This window comes from Cucurbita maxima, unplaced genomic scaffold, assembly GCF_002738345.1.
Source record: "Cucurbita maxima cultivar Rimu unplaced genomic scaffold, Cmax_1.0 Cma_Scf00006, whole genome shotgun sequence".
Taxonomy (NCBI): Eukaryota; Viridiplantae; Streptophyta; class Magnoliopsida; order Cucurbitales; family Cucurbitaceae; genus Cucurbita; species Cucurbita maxima.
In genome coordinates this window covers 4,026,496-4,044,459 of record NW_019272022.1, presented here as the reverse complement: position 1 = coordinate 4,044,459, position 17,964 = coordinate 4,026,496, and the positions used below count along the sequence as shown (strand labels likewise).

Sequence of the window (17,964 nt, the reverse complement as noted above, 5' to 3'; positions counted from 1 at the left end):
CCATTTATTGTGATTTATACGAATAAAAAATTACTTTATTAAGACAGCCTTTTAGAAATGGAGGCTGAGGCTTTGAGGTGGCATTCACATCTTGCTTTCACATAAATATACGAGCCTAGTTTCAAAGTTAGCCTATTGCTTCTTTCAAAAAGGAAAAATAAATAATAAAAAAATTGACAAATTAAATACTAATTTAAAAGAACGGAAAAAGGTGCACATAATTGGAAAATAAATATTAATATTCTTATATTTAATATTTAATTTCTTTTGTACTCTAAATATTTTAATGATAATGATCTGTGCCAGAAATTAATTTTTTTATTATGTTAAAAAAATTGTAATATCCGTTTGTAAATTAAATTTAAATAAATAAATAAGGAATTTTAGTTAACCACGGTTCATGGTTGGATTAAACCACGGGTTAAACATCGTGGTTAAGCGGCGACTTTTGGAATTGTTTTGGTCCCGTCTCTGACTCTCATAGAGATTGTTTATTTTTCCCTCTCCTCGAAGCCCGAAATTAACTTATAAATACGGTTTTGTAGCCATTTTCTCATTCATCGATCTTTCGGATTTCAAGCCTCTCCCGTTTTCCGGCGATAAGTCTCCGGTAAGGACTCTGTTTCTTTCTTTCTAGGTTTTCGTATTTTCTTTACGATTAGAGATTTTTAGGTGTAATCGATGAATTCAATCGTTGATTCAGTGTGATTTGAGTTACAGAGGATACGATAATGGCGAATGACGGGAAAGATAACGGCGAATTTAGTTTCGTGAGCGGCGGAGAAGCGGAGACAGGGCGGAGAGGATTACCGAAGATTCATACGGAGAGAACCGCGGCGGAAACAGAGAGAGATATATGTCATGACGACAGTACGACGCCGATGAGAGCTCGAACGCTGGAGCATCTTCACTCTCTGCAGAAGAAACGATCGACGCCGACCACTCCATTGACGGACGCTCACGGCGTCTTTTCACCTGTATCGGAGGCGGAGCGGCAAAAGCAGCAACTCAAGTCGATCAGGTAAGTAGTTATCACGGCGGGGAAACCGTGAGTTGTGGCGGTGAAATGAGATTGACGTGACGGTTGTGGGATTTGTTTGTGGCAGTGCCTCGCTGGCGTCGCTGACTAGGGAAACTGGGCCAAAGATTGTGAGAGGCGATCCAGAAAAAAAGGCCGAAGCCCATAAAGGAACAGTACTGGACCATCACCATTTTGGCGAGCCCATTTTGAATTTGAGTGATAGTGCTCTCAAGTTCACCCACATCCTTTACAACCTCTCCCCCGCCGGTAACATTTCTAAGCCGTCCATTTTTTCAGATGAATACGAACGGTTCTGATTTAGTTTAAATAAAACAGAGCTTTACGAGCAAGCCATCAAGTTCGAGAAAGGTTCGTTCATAACGGCCACAGGCGCGTTGGCCACACTTTCTGGAGCCAAAACGGGACGGTCGCCTAGAGACAAACGCGTCGTTAAAGATGAGACCACAGAGGACGAGCTTTGGTGGGGAAAGTAAGTGATAATTATTCCCTCTAATTAATCGAAATTAAAATAAATAATGAAAATGGTTAATCAAACGTCGTCGTTTCGACATTAATGAAAATTTTGATTTCTGTGTTGTAGGGGGTCGCCTAATATTGAGATGGATGAACATACTTTCTTAATCAATAGAGAGAGAGCCGTCGATTACTTGAACTCTCTGGATAAGGTAAAATATTTTTTAATTTTAAATCGTGTTAATTATTTTAATTTTTATTTGTTTAAAAAATTAAAATAATATGCATTTAGATGGTAGGAAATGAAAATAAAATAAGAAATAATATGGATTTAAAATTTATTTTAATTAGCACCCTCTTTGACAAAAAAGAAAGTTATATTAATTTTATATATTTATTATTTAACAAAAAGTCATAAATAATTAATTATTTAAGAGCAATTAGTTTAGTTGACCTTTAAATGACAGAGTGTGATTACGTGGAAGTGTTTTGTGGAGAAGTGCGGTGCCCAATTTTGTAATTTAATGAGGTGGCAGTGACGATTAAAGTCCACTATGGATATTTTATCGTATTAATTAATATATAAAATAACACGGAAACTGGTAACGTGTTTGGTCCATTATTTCAGTGTCTTGTTGACGTAATTATCCGTTCCTTAATTTTCGGAGATCTTAATATATTTTAATTTTGTAGCCATTACAAGGAACAGACAAAATATATTTCTGGTCGTATACTAATAAAATATCTATAATTTTTTAATAATTTTTTTTAAAAAATAAGTATTTTTAAAAAGCGTAGCACTTTAAAGAGTATTTTGGAACGACTATTCCCAATGATATGATATTGTCCATTTTGAGCATAAACTTTTGTGACTTTGCTTTGTACTTACTCAAAATGTCTTGTACCAATAAGGAGAGTATTCCTTAATTATAAACTCATGATGATTCCCTAAATTAGTCGTTGTGACTTTCATCCAACAATCATCTTGCACACGAGGAGTTTGTCTTCTAGTTAATTTTACCTTTCCTTGTCAGGATTCTGTTGAAATTTTCGTTCAGGAGTTAAAAGTCGAAATTTTCTTAAAAGAGAAAAAAAAAAAAAAAGATGATCAATCTGACCAAACTGGACAGTTTCAATCATTTTGAACAATTGGTTCAATTTCATGAAGTTCAAAATTGAATATTAATCAAATTAATTCGAGTTTTCAAGAAATCTGAGTTCAATATAGTTTCAACTGCATTGTAGTTGTTACGTGGGAATTCTGACCTTTAAGATATAGAGAATCGTCATTGAGCTATGTTTGAGTTATATTTACATCATAGTTATTTACTTTCGGTAATAATAACTCGTTTGACTCTTTTTCCAGGTATTTGTGAATGATCAGTTTCTGAACTGGGACCCCGAACACAGAATCAAAGTCCGTATCGTCTCGGCCCGAGCTTATCATTCCTTGTTCATGCACAACATGTAAGTAATCATCATCATCACGTCATGTAACAACAATTGGAAATACATTCAACTTTGTAGTAACTCCCAAATTCATACTTGTTTGATGGCAGGTGCATTCGACCGACTGCCGAAGAGCTCGAGGACTTCGGTACTCCAGATTTCACGATATACAACGCTGGGCAGTTTCCTTGTAATCGTTATACTCATTATATGACTTCTTCCACCAGTATAGACATGAATCTTGCTAGAAAGGAAATGGTTATTCTTGGTACTCAATATGCTGGGGAGATGAAGAAGGGCCTCTTTAGTTTAATGCATTATCTCATGCCCATGCGCCAGATCCTCTCTCTTCACTCTGGCTGCAACATGGGCAAAAATGGAGATGTGGCCCTTTTCTTTGGACTGTCGGGTATGTGTTATTACGACTTCATTGAATTCGAGTTCTCGAAAGCCATGGACAAGCCTTGAGGATCGCTCGTTATTTGATTACGTGTTAACAGGTACTGGAAAGACCACGCTGTCTACAGATCATAATAGGTACTTAATTGGGGATGACGAGCATTGTTGGAGTGATAACGGTGTCTCGAACATTGAAGGCGGTTGCTATGCCAAATGCATTGACTTGTCGAGGGAAAAGGAGCCCGATATTTGGAACGCTATCAAGTTTGGGACTGGTAATCTCCAAACTTAATGTTTGTTAGCTACCTGATTATGTTGATGGAGCTTATTCCTGTTGTGCTTGTTCTTGTTTTTTGCTGTAGTTCTTGAGAATGTGGTGTTTGATGAGCACACTCGAGAAGTTGATTACTCTGAGAAATCCGTTACAGGTATTCGTTAGACGTGATGAGATGAATAAATTACCGATTTGCCACTTATGCAGACTGACTTAATTATCTTTCGGTTCTTGTCGATTCAGAGAACACTCGTGCTGCTTATCCCATCGAATACATACCGAATGCTAAAATCCCATGTGTTGGTCCTCATCCAAAGAATGTGATTCTTCTTGCCTGTGATGCATTTGGGGTTCTCCCACCAGTGAGCAAGCTGAGCTTGGCTCAGACCATGTACCATTTTATCAGTGGCTACACTGCTTTGGTATTTATCTATTACTCAGTCATTCAATCCGTAATACTAAAAGATGTAATCCTATTGAGCTGAAATCTTGTTGCGAAATCAGGTGGCTGGAACTGAGGATGGCGTGAAAGAGCCATCGGCGACATTCTCAGCTTGTTTTGGAGCAGCGTTCATAATGCTGCACCCGTCTAGGTATGCAGCGATGCTAGCTGAGAAGATGAAGAGACACGGTGCCACGGGATGGCTCGTAAACACTGGTTGGTCCGGAGGAAGGTACGAAATGACATACTTGTTGAGGATTGTTGGGAGGGAGTCTCACATTGGCTAATTTAGGAAATGATCATGGGTTTATAAGTAAGGAATACATCTCTATTGGTATGAGGTCTTTTGGAGAAGCCCAAAGCAAAGTCACGAGAGCTTCAATATCGTACCATTGTGGAGAGTCGTGATTTCTAACGATATCATCATTGAACTGAGCTCAATTTTCATAAATTACAGCTGAAGTGTCCTGGCCCTGAACTAAATTTGATATTCTTGCAGCTATGGAAGTGGTAACCGTATCAAGTTAGCTTACACGAGGAAGATCATTGACGCGATCCACTCGGGAGCGCTTTTGGAGGCGAATTACACCAAGACTGAAGTGTTTGGCCTTGAGATTCCTGATGCCATTGAGGGAGTTCCTGCAGAAATCCTGGATCCAGTAAACACGGTTAGTCGAAAACGAATTCATCGGTCAGCTTCATTTTCGGTTGCAGTCTACCATGTTTAACTTCATTCTTGTTTTTGATTGTTTGAACAACAGTGGTCGAACAAAGACGCCCACAAGGAGACACTGCTGAAGCTGGGTGGTCTGTTCAAGAAGAATTATGAAGGGATCCATGCTTACCAGGTGCAGAGGGATAGTAAATTAGCCGAGGAGATTCTTGCAGCTGGGCCAACTTTGTAATGGAATGCCAAGAATTTGAGTGGAGGTTAAGAGTTCTTGTTACTGCTTACTTTTCCTGTGATTTCGCTGATGATATCAGTAATTATGCATCAGTTTCCATGACCTGTAATGTCTGTGTGTGTTTTGTTTTTTTAAAAATAAAAGGAGAGGGATGAGGGGTATGAAGTGTATAGGCTTTTAAATTATGTTTCTATAGCAGAATTTGCTGATGCAATGTAATAATTAGTTTATTAACATATTTGAAATGACATATTCGTAATAATTCCAAATAAAATTTCTATACCATTACAATCCTAAACTATCATTTGAAATGACAATAGGTAGTAACTCAAGTCCGCACTAGCAGAAATTATCTTGTCTGTTAGGGAGAGGGAGAGATTTCCACAAAGAATGATTCATACTACGGAGAGGTTTCCACACCATTATAAAGAATGATTCGTTGGTACTCATTACCCTCTCTAATCGATGTGGAATCTCATACAATAGGTGGATCCAGTATGTTAAACCCAAATTGACAAAATACATCAAAGATGAGCTGGTATAAACATACCGTAGATGGTCTATGTTTTGGTCGAATTATTGGTCAACACTGAAAAAATATTCACTAGTATTAAGCAGCTGCATTCATAAAAAAAACAATTTGCACCCCACATTTCCGCTACTACTATGCTTTTAAGGGTAAAAGTAAATAAATAAACCCCAAGAAAGGGTAAAGATAAACAGACCATGATTAGCTGATGCATCATCAACATTTATGAACTTAATCCCAGTAAATATATGACTGTGTAAATGTAACCGGAGGGCTTCAACCTCCGCAGTTAAATTTGGGGGATGATAAGTTTATTTTCCAGTCATTGGGAAATATATGAGGTAAAAAGTTCACTTTTGTAGCCATGACAAGTTCATACACATGTTAAGATTCACTGGTCGATGTTGTGTTGTCTTTGTGCTTGATCATGCCAGAATCAACGAGAATTGGAACCTCAGCAGCAAGCCACGGTGCAAGTCCCAAACAAAGAGCATGAGCAATCCCAAACCTCGGACTGCAAAACAGATACTAAATAAGGTTGGCTATGACAATGGCACGCTGAAAAAGAATGTGTAATGCCCAACAGCTCCAAAACAGTACTATTTTGAAGATTTTGAATACTTCGCAAGAATAACGGACACGAGATAGTCAAATGACACCAACGAAATGAGAGTTTGGGACATGTACAGGTCCCATTAGCAGGAATGAAGCTGAATCTTGCATGGATAAGGAAACATAAACGTGAAGAACATCCTAATCATATTGATTTAACTGGTCATAGAAAAAACGTACTGATCCAAAAGGGATCACATGCTTCATGTAAGATGAAGTTTTTATAAGATAAATTCTGAACAAATCTGGTTCCAAAGTAGAACAACTGGGGTAAGAATGTGAGATGGGGTAAGAATGTGAGATCGAGTCAGAGAAGGGAACAAAACATTTCTTACAAGGGTGTAGAAACCTCTACCTAACAGAGGCGTTTTAAAACTATGAGGCTGGTGGCAATACATAACAGGTTAAAGCAGACAATATTTGCTAGCAATTGCATGAACGGTTACAAAGAACCGATGGGTTTACGTAAAAAAATGAGCCGTTCACTGTCAGCAAGTTGGGAAAGGCAGAGACTGCTGAGTGAGACGCATAACGAATCAAGCATGCATTCTAAGTTAGCTCTAAACCTGAGCCTGCTTTAACTTTCAATTGCATGCAAACACGAAGTTAAACTTATATCCACTCGTTAAGCCTTTTCCAGAAAGTAACCAATTCTGCAAACACGGGAACTTCAAGATCTATGTCTCTACCGTCATTTAGAAGAATTTAAGCTTAGTTACCTGTTTTTCGCCCAGAGAGGCTTGAAATGAATGGTTAAGCAGATCTTTCCTCCTCTGTACATCTGAAACAATTCACAACAACGAGTTAAAAAAGGTTTCGAAATTCAACTACGAATAAAGAAAATTCTTCAAAAATAAGAAAACCAAACGAAATTCCAACCTTCTGAGTTTTTCCATCGAGCTCCGGCAGCTCAAGCTCTGGCGCTGTGGATGGATACGTGATGGGAATATCGAATTGAAGATCGAATTCGTACTTGAGAAGGTTGTGCACGTACCAGCACTTGCCGATCCATCGTGTTCCTTCTGGATTAGCAGCTGAGATCCGAAACCAGTCATTATCATTTGACTTGTTCATCTGAGTGTAGGCGATCAATGCCTTGTACTCCTCCTTCAGCCTCTGCGTCCATGCCGCACCATCTCTCGGCCCGGCTTTAGTCGTTAGCAGAGGAATTTGGGTGAGCGTCGACTTGGTATTCGGATCCCAACCCTCCATGATTCTTCTTCTCTGCTAACCCTAACTGAGATTCCGATTTTCCGAAGTTCAAAATGAAATTTTCCTGAAAAACATAAATTGATTTATTTATAAAAAAAAAAAAAGGAAAAAAAAAAAAAACCCTAAAGTATAAAAAGCGGGAGGGCCACGTGATATTCACGTGCCTGCCTTCCGCCAGGTCGTCGTCTCATCTGCTTGCTTAAATTCCCTCGCAACCTGACCGCTCCGGTTCGTTTATCCCGTCAGTTTCATGTTCTTTCCCGGGATAAAATTCTCTGATTCTTCAAAGCCCTAGCACACCTCCCTAATTCAACCCTCACCATTCTTGTTTCACAGTTACTTTTTTCGTTCTAGGTCAACTATGGCTGGAGTTCTCAGAGAAAGAGCACTGTCTCTCCTCGCCGCCGCTAACAACCACGGCGATTTAACGGTGAAAATTTCATCTTTGAAGCAGGTAAAGGATATTATACTGTCCATCGAGCCATCTTTCGCTGCAGAGCTTTACTCCTACTTGGTCGAGCTTCAGTCCTCCCCCGAGAGCTTACTACGTAAATTGTTGATTGAGTGAGTTCAGAACCCTAATTTTTCCCTCTGTTGTTTGTATTTTGGATCATTCTTGCTTATCATAACATCTCCTACACTACTTATACTTGCAAGAAGCGATCTACATGAAAGTGAGATCCTAGTACGAGTCCAATGTTAGTAAAGAGTGAAGCGAGTCGATAAATTTTGTGATAATCGTTCCCATTATACGAGATAATGCACTTTTGTGTTGTATTTGCTATGTTATCTGCAAAAAATTTGGTTGCCTTTAAATGGTAATTTTGTTTCTTGCATACATGCTCGTCAGTATTACTTGGTGTATAGGGCATTTATTTACGGCAGCAAATTTGGATCAACGATATCAATCTATGGCGCTATACTAAAGCTTATTGTCAATCTATGGTCACTATACTAAAGCTTTAGGAAATTTAGTTGGAGAGTAATGTTTGTCTTTTTGAAGCCAGGAGAGGCATGTTTGTGATCTTGATAATGTCAAAGTTCATTTCATTTGACACTTATTCGCTGAACTCGATTAATGCATAACAAAGGGCCTTTTAATAACCTGCGTTGTTTTTTGTTGATTGGGAAATTTCTTGTCCTCTTCTCTTGTAATTATCTTTATGACAATGTGAAAGTTTCCATATTGAAAATATACAGGTTAGGGTAAATATAGTATTTCCAATGTATTCTTATTGGGACCGGTTAGTTTCTTGTGAATTCTTTTTATTGCTTCTTGATGTGCAATCAACAATAGTTCCACTTGGCTTCTTCGTATACCTAAGACATCTTTTACTTCTCTTCTCAAGCATGTTAGCTCCTGGAAATATTTTCCTTTTATTTACTTGTGCGTTAAATGCTTTCACTTTGCACCATCCACAGGGTGATTGAAGACATTGGATTAAGAGCCATGGAACATTCTCCTCTGTTAATGTCAGTTTTATTGGCATCTTTAAAGGATGAAGACTCTGTTGTAGCAGGACAATCAATTATTAGTGGCCAAAAATTATTTTGTGGTACTTTAAGAGAGATGACATTGCAGGTTTCTCCTTTTTCTCTCCTTGCTTAAAGTGGAAGAACTTTTTTGGAATTATTGAGCTTACTGAATGTTTAATGCTTGATTTTTTTCCTTCTGATTTATGTTTATTTTATTTTCACATTGCTTTACTGACATGGTTTGACTCGTGTGAGAAGACCAGTCAACCATTATGTTATATTTATGTACAGTTATTCTAGTCTTTGATCAATGTCATTAGTATGCATATGTTTTATATGTATTCTTTAGTTAAAATTTATTTTGTAACATTTGAAATTAAATCCTAACTTTAGAATTCCACAGTTCCATCAGCGGGGTAAAGTTGATAGATGGCTTGAAGAAATGTGGATGAGAATGTTGAAGTTTAAAGATGATGTTTTGGCAATTGCTATAGAGGTATGTAAATGCCTAACTGTGGCCATTGAAAACTTTTGCTATTGTTTTTTTATTTTTAAATGTGGATCTCTATTTCTTCTTTCTCTTCTCTTGGCCTGATGGTGTTATTGGTACTAGAAAAGGCTCATGATAAGGCTGACTGTTTTGACTTTTATTTTTTTAATATTTGTCTCTTCTCTCCCTTGTTCTCCGTATGTCTATGCATGTGTGTGTTGTGTATGCACAAAATCTTAATTTGTACTTTTAGAGGACTTTTCCTAACAAAACTTTATCGTACTTTTGTAAATTGAATGATTTGGTTGTTTCTGAATGAAAAAACAAGAAATTTTTGGTGGATATTGTGTGTGTAATACTAAAATATTCCTTCTTCCGGCTTGCTTCCCTGTATATTTTATTTTACTCATTGGAAGATATACATGATTGAATTTTTTGGGATAAAAAATGATATACATAATTGAATTTTTTCGGGATAAAAAATGATATACATAATTGACTAATCTTTTATAATTCTTTTTTTATTTATTTATTATTTTTTAAAGAATTACCAACTGTTCTGACCTTGAAGCTGCTTACGTGTCTTATTGTAGCCTGGTTCTGTCGGGAAGAGGTTGCTGGCTTTGAAATTTTTGGAAACATATGTTCTACTTTTTACGTCTGACACAAATGATCCACAGAAAGCTATCTCAGAAGGTATTGCATTTGGAAATCACAAACATGTGTCCGCTTTTAAGTTGTTTGGGCTTCACATTGTAACATTTCTCATTTTTTAAGTTCTATATGCTAGTGACTTTTTCGGGAGGTTTGTTTTCTTGGAATTTAACTTTATCCTTCCTGCGTAACAGGAAATGGGGATGTTTTTAACATTTCATGGCTAGCTGGTGGTTTTTCTATTTTGGATCCAGTCGGGTTAATGTCAGAAGCTAGTAGGATGCTTGGTATTCTGTTGAATTTGTTGCAGACCAGTTCTGTTCCGGGTACATACACAGTAACAGTTGTTAGTAGGTGAGCTATATCTCTCTCTCTCTCTCTCTCTCTCTCTCTCTCTCATATTTGGTTATTTTATAAGTCGATGGCAGTGTGACAATTGATTTCAAGTTTCTTCTCTTTTTTCCTGAAATCTATAAGTTGCAAGTTGCTATGTGTTCTTTTGATGTTCATATACTTTCGTTGAGTATCATGTAAAAGAAGGTAGAGAAAAAAGTAGAATTACTTATGTTACTGCTGTCTACGCTGTGAAAAATGCATCATATTTCATTTTCATTTGCTTAAGGATCTTGAGTTAATGCTGTACCTTTTCTTTTCTTTATTTTTTTGAACAAGAAATAACTTCTTATAGGTATTATGAAAATATTAAAAGTTCAAAAGAAACACACTCTGAAAGTGAGTAAGAAAGAAAAATTAAAAAGATCAATGGCACAAAGGAACGCACCAGGGAGTGCATTCCTTTGGCCTTTTAGCTGCTCTGCATATATATGGAGTGGAGGATTAAGTGGTTTTATATATTTTTATTTTCTCCTCTTAGGAGAGAGTAATGTGACGTTGACATTGGTGTTGGATTCTTCCTCATTTTCAATCAAAGTTTTGTAAGAGTCAGGTTATGACATTGTTCAAGTGCATTGTTTGAATGTTCTCTAATCTTCATATATTTTGTGCTTATTAAATAATAAATCTTTTTGTGTATTTTCTGCTTGCACATCATTTTATAGAATTTCTAAATTATTTTATTGGTTGATTCAATTTCTTGCGCAGTCTGAAATGTGCAGTCTGAAATGTGCCACTCTTTCTGATATGTCCTACTACATTATCATTTTGAAGTATATGATTTGATTTTTATAGACTTTTTGCTTCTTCTAGTCTATTAATTATTTGTTGGATCTTTATGTTCTCCCTTTCTAGCATTAGTCATGATGTTGATATGATACATGTCAATACTTCTTAAAAGATAAAACATAGAGTATTAAAAAAGTATCATTTATTGCTGTCATTTTTTTGCTCGTGTATGCATCTTGTTATGTGTATTGGCAATAATATTATTAGATGTGTATTCTTTGTTGTTGGGCTATCATTTGATATGGTTTGTTCTTTCATTTGTCTAAATGAAATTGTGGTGTGCCTTTTCATCAAAAAGAGATATTATTGGACGTGCAGATTGGATTTTGAAACAAAGAACATATAAGTTTTTATTGGTTCAATAAAAATGGAAACAAGAATTTCACTAATTGTCACAATGATAGTTGCAACAACTTAAAGAATGAAACCACCAACCCCAATACCATCAAGCACCAATGCAAGCCCTAAAACTCTTAGTTTTCTATTAGCTTTATTTGTCCGTGTCCTAAATACTCGGAACTTCCGTACTTTCATCTTTGAAGGTTTTCTTTTGCTCACTATGTTCCCATATTTTGGCCAATGTTTCTGCAAATGATAGGATTTCTTATTTTCTTTTCAAAGAACCAATTTTTAAACACTGCATGAGAATTTCTATAATCTTGAATTCTATAACTCTTTCATGTAAAGGGTGAATAATGGAGTGGAGAAGCATGCAATTGTGGTTGGAGATGCCTAGGGGGGTTTACTATTATTATTTTTTACTTTTCATATGAATGTGGTTTAAAGAATTGAACATTCATATGCCACTGACTCAAAAGAGGGTTGATGTGTTCAGCACAGTTTCTTGTTGTGTGTACAACTAAATTAGCTTGGAAATTGTTGTCTTGATCTTTGTTGAAAGATGCTATTCATTTAAATGTTGATGCCTCTATCTTTTTTGAATACCTATACAATTTTCTTATTGCCTACATGACATAGCTAACCTTATTAGGGCGTGAACCTAAAATTTGGTTAACATGAAGAAAGAAATCATGTTGGGTAAACATTCTGGCCGTTCCAAGTTTTAGAAAGTCGAGAGTTGTGATTATACATGAATATTTTCCAGTGTTTATATGGGTATTGGAGTTATGAACGAGTTGTTGATAATTGGTATATTTGATGAAAGTTCTCTTCCAGAGATGATTACACTTTTTTTCTTTGTAGTTTGCTCACAATATAAATTAAGGGGATGATCAGTGGATAAGAAGGAAAATTTGGATATGTAAACAAAATGCTCCTTGTGGAACTTCTTGTGTTGTCGCATACATAATCCCAGTGAGGTTTGGTGAAATTTTGCAGGTGTATGGGGACCCATATTGTGATCCAAACTTTTCATCGCAACTATTAACGATGTAATTGTACATGGAATTTTTGTGAATGTCATTTTGGCTTAGTAACTTAGTTAGCTTGCTTTGATGATTATAAAATGTCCACCTAACGGTAATTTAAATCACAATCTTGTGTCTATATTAACTGTGTAGGGTTATTGCATTTAATTTGGGCTGAATGATTGCCTGTACTGTTCAATGTTCGTTTGTCACCTTTGTTGCCTGAACGTTTGGGGGTATGTACATAACTATGTTCTTAATCCACATGCCACATATTATATCAGATTGGTGGGGGCCTCAAAACTTTAGCACATAGCAGTGACCTCTATTTTGCCCTTGTCATTACTATCTTGAAAATTGTGAAGGGACAATTGAAGCCTGGATCAGGTCATTTAACAAGTTCAGCTGCTTGTTTGTGACGTTCAGTGCTGCATGCTGACAAGCTCAGTTAAATGGATGTAGTGGCATTGGATAATACTTCATTGATGATTCAGAAAATGGAGTAGCAAAGCTAGATGGTGTTAGACTGCAAAATTGTTTGGGTACTTCGGAGCACCAGTGGCCAGGGATAGGAATGGACAACTGGTGCAATGATTACCTTATGTGAATGGGATGGAAGGTGAATCAGTGAAGTTTATACATTGCAAACTGTTAAAGAAACCATTCATCACAGTTTCCTATGCTCTCTGTGCATACAGCGACTTATAGCGATTAATTGAAAATGTATACTTCTATTGACAGTGATACACATTTTATTTGAGATAATAAAGTATTTCATTTTGACCAGCAATGTCTAACGTTTTAGCATCAAGTTGTTTTCTATTTTCGTTCTTTATCTTATGCCTGTTTTCTTGGCTTAATATGGTTTGAAGTTTTGCGTATTTCTTTTAACCTGCTTTTCTTAAGTACATCTGCTTACTCAGTAGCATATATGGTTCACTTGTAATAATTAAAATTTGTTCTGTTCTGCTCTTTTGTTTACCAAACCAATTATATAGATGTCCTTGTTGTAAAAAGATGGCCTCGCTTATGTTTTTAATTTATTTGATACAAGATTTTCATCATTTTTTAACTATTTAGCAATGGCGTTATAATATATCAAGCAGTTTACTTGCGTAAGCTATAATAGCAACTACCTGGATTCTGAGGGCTTGACTTTTAATTCAACCAGATTACTATGACTTTTGTGGTTCAGCTTTTTAAGTGATTTCTGACAGCAGTTCCAAACCCAACTTAGAGAATGTTGACGATCTATCTAACGGTAAGCTTATATGGTCTGATTTCGTCCATCAAATGAGTGGAGTTGAGTCTTGATACTGGCTGGTTGTAAAGCATCCAGGATTTTGATACTGGAAATTAATTTAATAAATCTTTCTTCCATCATCAAGAATTTTGCTGAATTCCATTAATTTCTATAAGAAAAACTTGATCATTGCAGATAAAACCTTTATTTCACGTTTTCCTTAATTAGCAGTTACTTTCTGCTATCATTCTTAAGGCTCTTTCTTTTCCTCTTTAAATTACATATTTCAAACCATAGTTTTTTCCTGAATCACCAAATGCAGTCAAGGATCCAAAAATATATAAGTATATGCAACATAAGTTGTACAAAAAAGTAGATATGAAGAGAGAATTATAGGAAATTGGCTTCCTGGATGTGTACTTGAAGTTATGTCTGTTTGGAATTTCTGCTTGTCATTTTACCTGAGGTCCATACATGAAAACCATTTCTTTATCGTTCTAGTTTGGATATGGAAATAAAACAAACTTGTTTGCAGGATTGTTGGTGTTTTGATCTTAAAGGTATAACAAAAATCTTACTGAATTTCGGAAAACCAATGTCATATTTTGAACTGCTGTTGCAACGATTAAGGTTTTTTCTGGTGTTAGCTTGTCATACTTTTCCAACGATTTTTCAAGTAACAAATTATGATACTCTGATCTTTGCCTTTCTTGTATTCCTACCTTGAAGTATTTATTTCTGAGTAATTTTGACACCTCTCGGTTGAAAATTGTTAGCTTCTTATTTGAATCACCTGTCTGAATGGAATTATGTTGCCTATATTGGTTAATTTAATTTTTTGGTTTTATGATGTTTGACTGAATCCACAAGTTGGATATCGAACGCTGCCGCGTATATTGTTGAGCGAAATTATAGTATTGAACTTGGAAATCAAAACATTTGTTGTATGACTTACCTTATCTGTGAAACTGGAAATGGAGTACATTTGAGAAAATGAACTAAGAAATTCTGTCGACCATTCTAATCTTTGATGAATGGTGAAGTTCTCCATCTATTACGTCAGGTGACGAAGAGTTAATCTGCAGTCGTGTTAATTAGGATGGAAGTTTGTAGACACTTGGCTTTTATTGCAACTGTTGTGGCTTAAATAATTCAGTTGATAAAGTTGTTCTCATGCTGTATTTTTGTGGATTCAGAAACTGTAGGAGTAGTTGCCGGGAAAAGTGACGTGTTATCTGTGTCTAACTTTCTGGATCTGATATTTATTTCTATGGCCATTGTGTTCTTTTTGGAAGCTTTCCTTTTAGTAACCTTATGGGGGAAATCGTTTAGAAACCCCTTGACTGCCTCTGGATGCTCCCTGCTTTCCCTTGACAAATATTTTATGTTATTTGGCCTGGGGTTCCAAAGCCCCCCTCTGCAGATTTGACTGCTTTTGGTAAAACTGAATTTTAGCTTCCCTCCCAGGCTTGGTGTGGACACGTTTTTTCTCAGGCTTCTATGCTTGTACTTGAAATCTGATTTTTTTTCGGGTTATTTGGTTGTTTGATGTGTGAGCTTTTAGTATTCTGCCTTTCTTTCTGTTTTTATAACTGAAATCGTGGAAGATATAGGCAGTGAAATGTAGTCCTACATGTCTCTGGTTACCATCGTGTTATTTATAACTTTTGTAACTAATTGAATTGCCAAAGATAAAGAAATAAAACGATCTACTTCTGCATTTCCTTGGGAATTCTTATGCAATGCAAGTGATTTTTGGACTTGCACTTACGAGTGTTTCCAACAGCAGGATTCAATCAAGTTGTTGATTTAATCTCACTGTGGTAGTTGTTTCATTTGTAGTTATGTCGGAAGTATTGCAAAGATTGAAAATGAAATTTCATTAGCATGCCAATCCATTTCAGAACTATGATAGTCTTTTTCTTTGAAATGCTTTATTATTTTTGAGCCGGAATTAATTGTTATGTGTGGGATATCATGAACATGAAGGAAAGGATGATAGAGAGTGTGCCGGTCTGTATTATTTTATCCAGAGCAGCAGTGAAAGAAAGGGTTTAGCCTGTTCTGAATCATATGACGAGAGCATGAATTTGCTCATAGATCATGTTTATCAATTTTCCTACTTAAAATCAGATAGGAGGTCATGCTTAAAGAAAAACGATTCTGTTTTGTGACATGGGTAGGATTATTTGCAAATAATATGTTAGTTTATTAATAGTTGAGAATGGTTTTTAATTGTATCCTTTTGTGTGTGAACATTAATGAGTGTTAATGGATGAATACTGTTGCTTCGACCATTAATGCTGATGGAGAAATCCTCATCCTTCTTCAGGAAAGTTTTTTTACCTTCTTTAAAAAAACAGTTCTTTTTTAACAAAAAAAAAAAAAAAAAGCGAAACTTTTCATATATGCAATGAAAAGAAAAAAAGAAAACAGTTTTTGTTAATATTTATGAAATGCAGCTCTTGTTGAAGGAAATTTGGATGTATATGTTACTTGGCATGTGACACATGGTTTTGCTGTTCCACGTCGTTTGAACATTGTGTAGCTCTGAAACTGTTGCCCTTTGTTGATGGTGACTGGGATAATGGTTTTTGATTCTATTAGCATAATTACCTAAAAATTTGTCATTAATTGTTGGAAACTTCACTATTTTAGCTGAACTTCTCAGTTCCATTTGCCTGATCTAACTTACAGTTTTTGAATCCTGGAGATGCTCTGATGCAATTGTTATTTTAAGCTTGATTTCTTGAGTGATTGACGTCAAAAGGCTTTGCTGAGTGTAATTCAATAAGAAATTGTTTTTTCTCCAAGTCAAATGACATATCTGATTCTAAATTTCTCCTCTCCTTGTTCTTTGCTATGTTACCTTCTGCTATTCTTCCCTATCATCTTTTCCCATTCTAGGCGTGTTTTCCTTTCTGGATATACTATTTGTACTATACTATTGCCTTGCTCGTCAAAATTATTTTACTCGACTTGTTTGACAAGATTAAAAGTTGTCTATTTAAATTATTAAGTGAAACCCAAAGCTAAAGAATCTATAGAAACACACTTTATGTGGCATTGATAGTTTTCTTCATTTCATCATTATCCAAGATTTTTACAAGTTAGTATCATGCATAGCTCTTTACTTGTTTGGTTACTTGGTAAGATCCTTGAGATTAAGTGTATGCATCACGAAATAAACTTTATCCAAACATAGTTGTGGTTCTTAAACTTCAGCTTTTGTGATTATTCTGTATTAATAATCGTCTTGAGGAAATGGTCTGTAATTAGTGTAGTTTATCTGTAGGTTATAGCTTTCTAGCACTTTCCATGGAATTATGTTGAGATGTGACATAGATGATTTTAATTTGATTATAGTCAAATTCATGTGTCTGTTCGTTACTTTTTTCTATTTGAATTTAGAATAGTTTTGTGTATGTTCAATTATGCCTTTTGTCTTATGATTTTTTTCGACATCTACTACAATTACATAATTGCAATTCACTTTGTTTACAGCTTTTCTTTCCTTTCTTGAATTGTTTGCTTAAACTTTCCCTTCACTGCTGCAACTTTTGATATTTGCAATCTATCTTCCTCTTTCAAATCAATTGCTCTTCTGCTTGACAGTTTAGCAGCTATAGCAAGGAAAAGACCAGTTCATTATGGTCACATTCTATCGGCACTGCTGGAACTGGTTCCAAGTTTTGAGATGGTAAGGGGGCGTCATGCTGCCAGCATTCAGTATTCTATAAGATCTGCCCTTTTGGGATTCCTAAGGTGTATGCATCCAGCTTTTGTAGAGGTTAGACTTTTGCCTTTATTTTTTTCATACTGATCCTGCATGGAAACACAAGTATGCATAGTCCTCTAGGTTTTCTTCGTGTAGATTATTACTTGGTTGTGCACTTGAGAATTACAAGATGAAGTCACCATGTCATCGTCATATAAGGATTTATCTATTGCACTTATTTTTCTTTTGGCCAATAGCTTTTGTTATGCAATGGAACTTCAGAGTAGAATGCAGCTCCTGAACTTGTATGAGACTTGAAGTGCAAAATCTTTGAGTTCATTTTATTTTTTCTGTCATGTTAGTGAGGGGCCATAATGGAGCCTGAAAGTTCTCTGTATTTCTTGATTGTAGAATCTCTACAATTAGTGAGACTGACTCAAAATGTCTCATTTCTTTTCTCCATTTATTTCTATCCCTAGTTGGATCTTTTTTTTTTTTTTTTTTTTTTTTTTTTTTT

The 17,964-nt window shown here is 35.8% G+C and overlaps 3 protein-coding genes across 7 annotated transcripts in view; 2 read left to right on the top strand and 1 right to left on the bottom strand.

Annotated features, from left to right (window-relative positions):
• The first annotated feature begins 450 nt into the window (after positions 1-450).
• On the top strand, positions 451-5,089 carry LOC111480249 (phosphoenolpyruvate carboxykinase (ATP)). Of its 2 annotated transcripts, none has more exons than XM_023125184.1 (13): positions 451-610; positions 721-1,021; positions 1,107-1,288; positions 1,358-1,511; positions 1,623-1,707; positions 2,862-2,962; positions 3,055-3,353; positions 3,445-3,618; positions 3,706-3,771; positions 3,861-4,039; positions 4,122-4,291; positions 4,559-4,727; positions 4,821-5,089. In XM_023125184.1, the coding sequence occupies exons 2-13, from the start codon at positions 732-734 to the stop codon at positions 4,962-4,964; spliced, it is 2,013 nt and encodes a 670-aa protein (XP_022980952.1). In that variant the 5' UTR covers positions 451-610; positions 721-731; the 3' UTR covers positions 4,965-5,089. The 2 variants fall into 2 exon arrangements, with proteins under 2 accessions (XP_022980952.1, XP_022980953.1); XM_023125185.1 differs by having other exon boundaries at positions 474-610; positions 704-1,021.
• Positions 5,090-5,640: 551 nt separating this feature from the next.
• On the bottom strand, positions 5,641-7,389 carry LOC111480320 (ubiquitin-fold modifier-conjugating enzyme 1). Its single transcript, XM_023125292.1, has 3 exons — positions 6,985-7,389; positions 6,825-6,886; positions 5,641-6,007 (listed from the first exon to the last, which is right to left on the bottom strand). Exons 1-3 carry the CDS (start codon positions 7,315-7,317, stop codon positions 5,878-5,880), a joined length of 525 nt encoding a protein of 174 aa, XP_022981060.1. The 5' UTR covers positions 7,318-7,389; the 3' UTR covers positions 5,641-5,877.
• A 119-nt stretch (positions 7,390-7,508) lies between these two features.
• LOC111480229 (symplekin) overlaps positions 7,509-17,964 on the top strand; it is a 22,675-nt gene continuing 12,219 nt past the window's right edge. The window contains exons 1-6 of one of the 4 annotated variants that reach the window (XM_023125153.1): positions 7,509-7,881; positions 8,740-8,899; positions 9,197-9,289; positions 9,877-9,979; positions 10,132-10,291; positions 17,345-17,519. In XM_023125153.1, the coding sequence (XP_022980921.1) occupies positions 7,679-7,881; positions 8,740-8,899; positions 9,197-9,289; positions 9,877-9,979; positions 10,132-10,291; positions 17,345-17,519 (894 nt within the window). In that variant the 5' untranslated portion in view covers positions 7,509-7,678. Of the gene's footprint in view, positions 7,882-8,739; positions 8,900-9,196; positions 9,290-9,876; positions 9,980-10,131; positions 10,292-12,639; positions 13,277-17,344; positions 17,520-17,964 lie in introns of those variants that run through there. The other 3 variants (XM_023125154.1, XM_023125156.1, XM_023125155.1) reach the window with 3 other exon arrangements.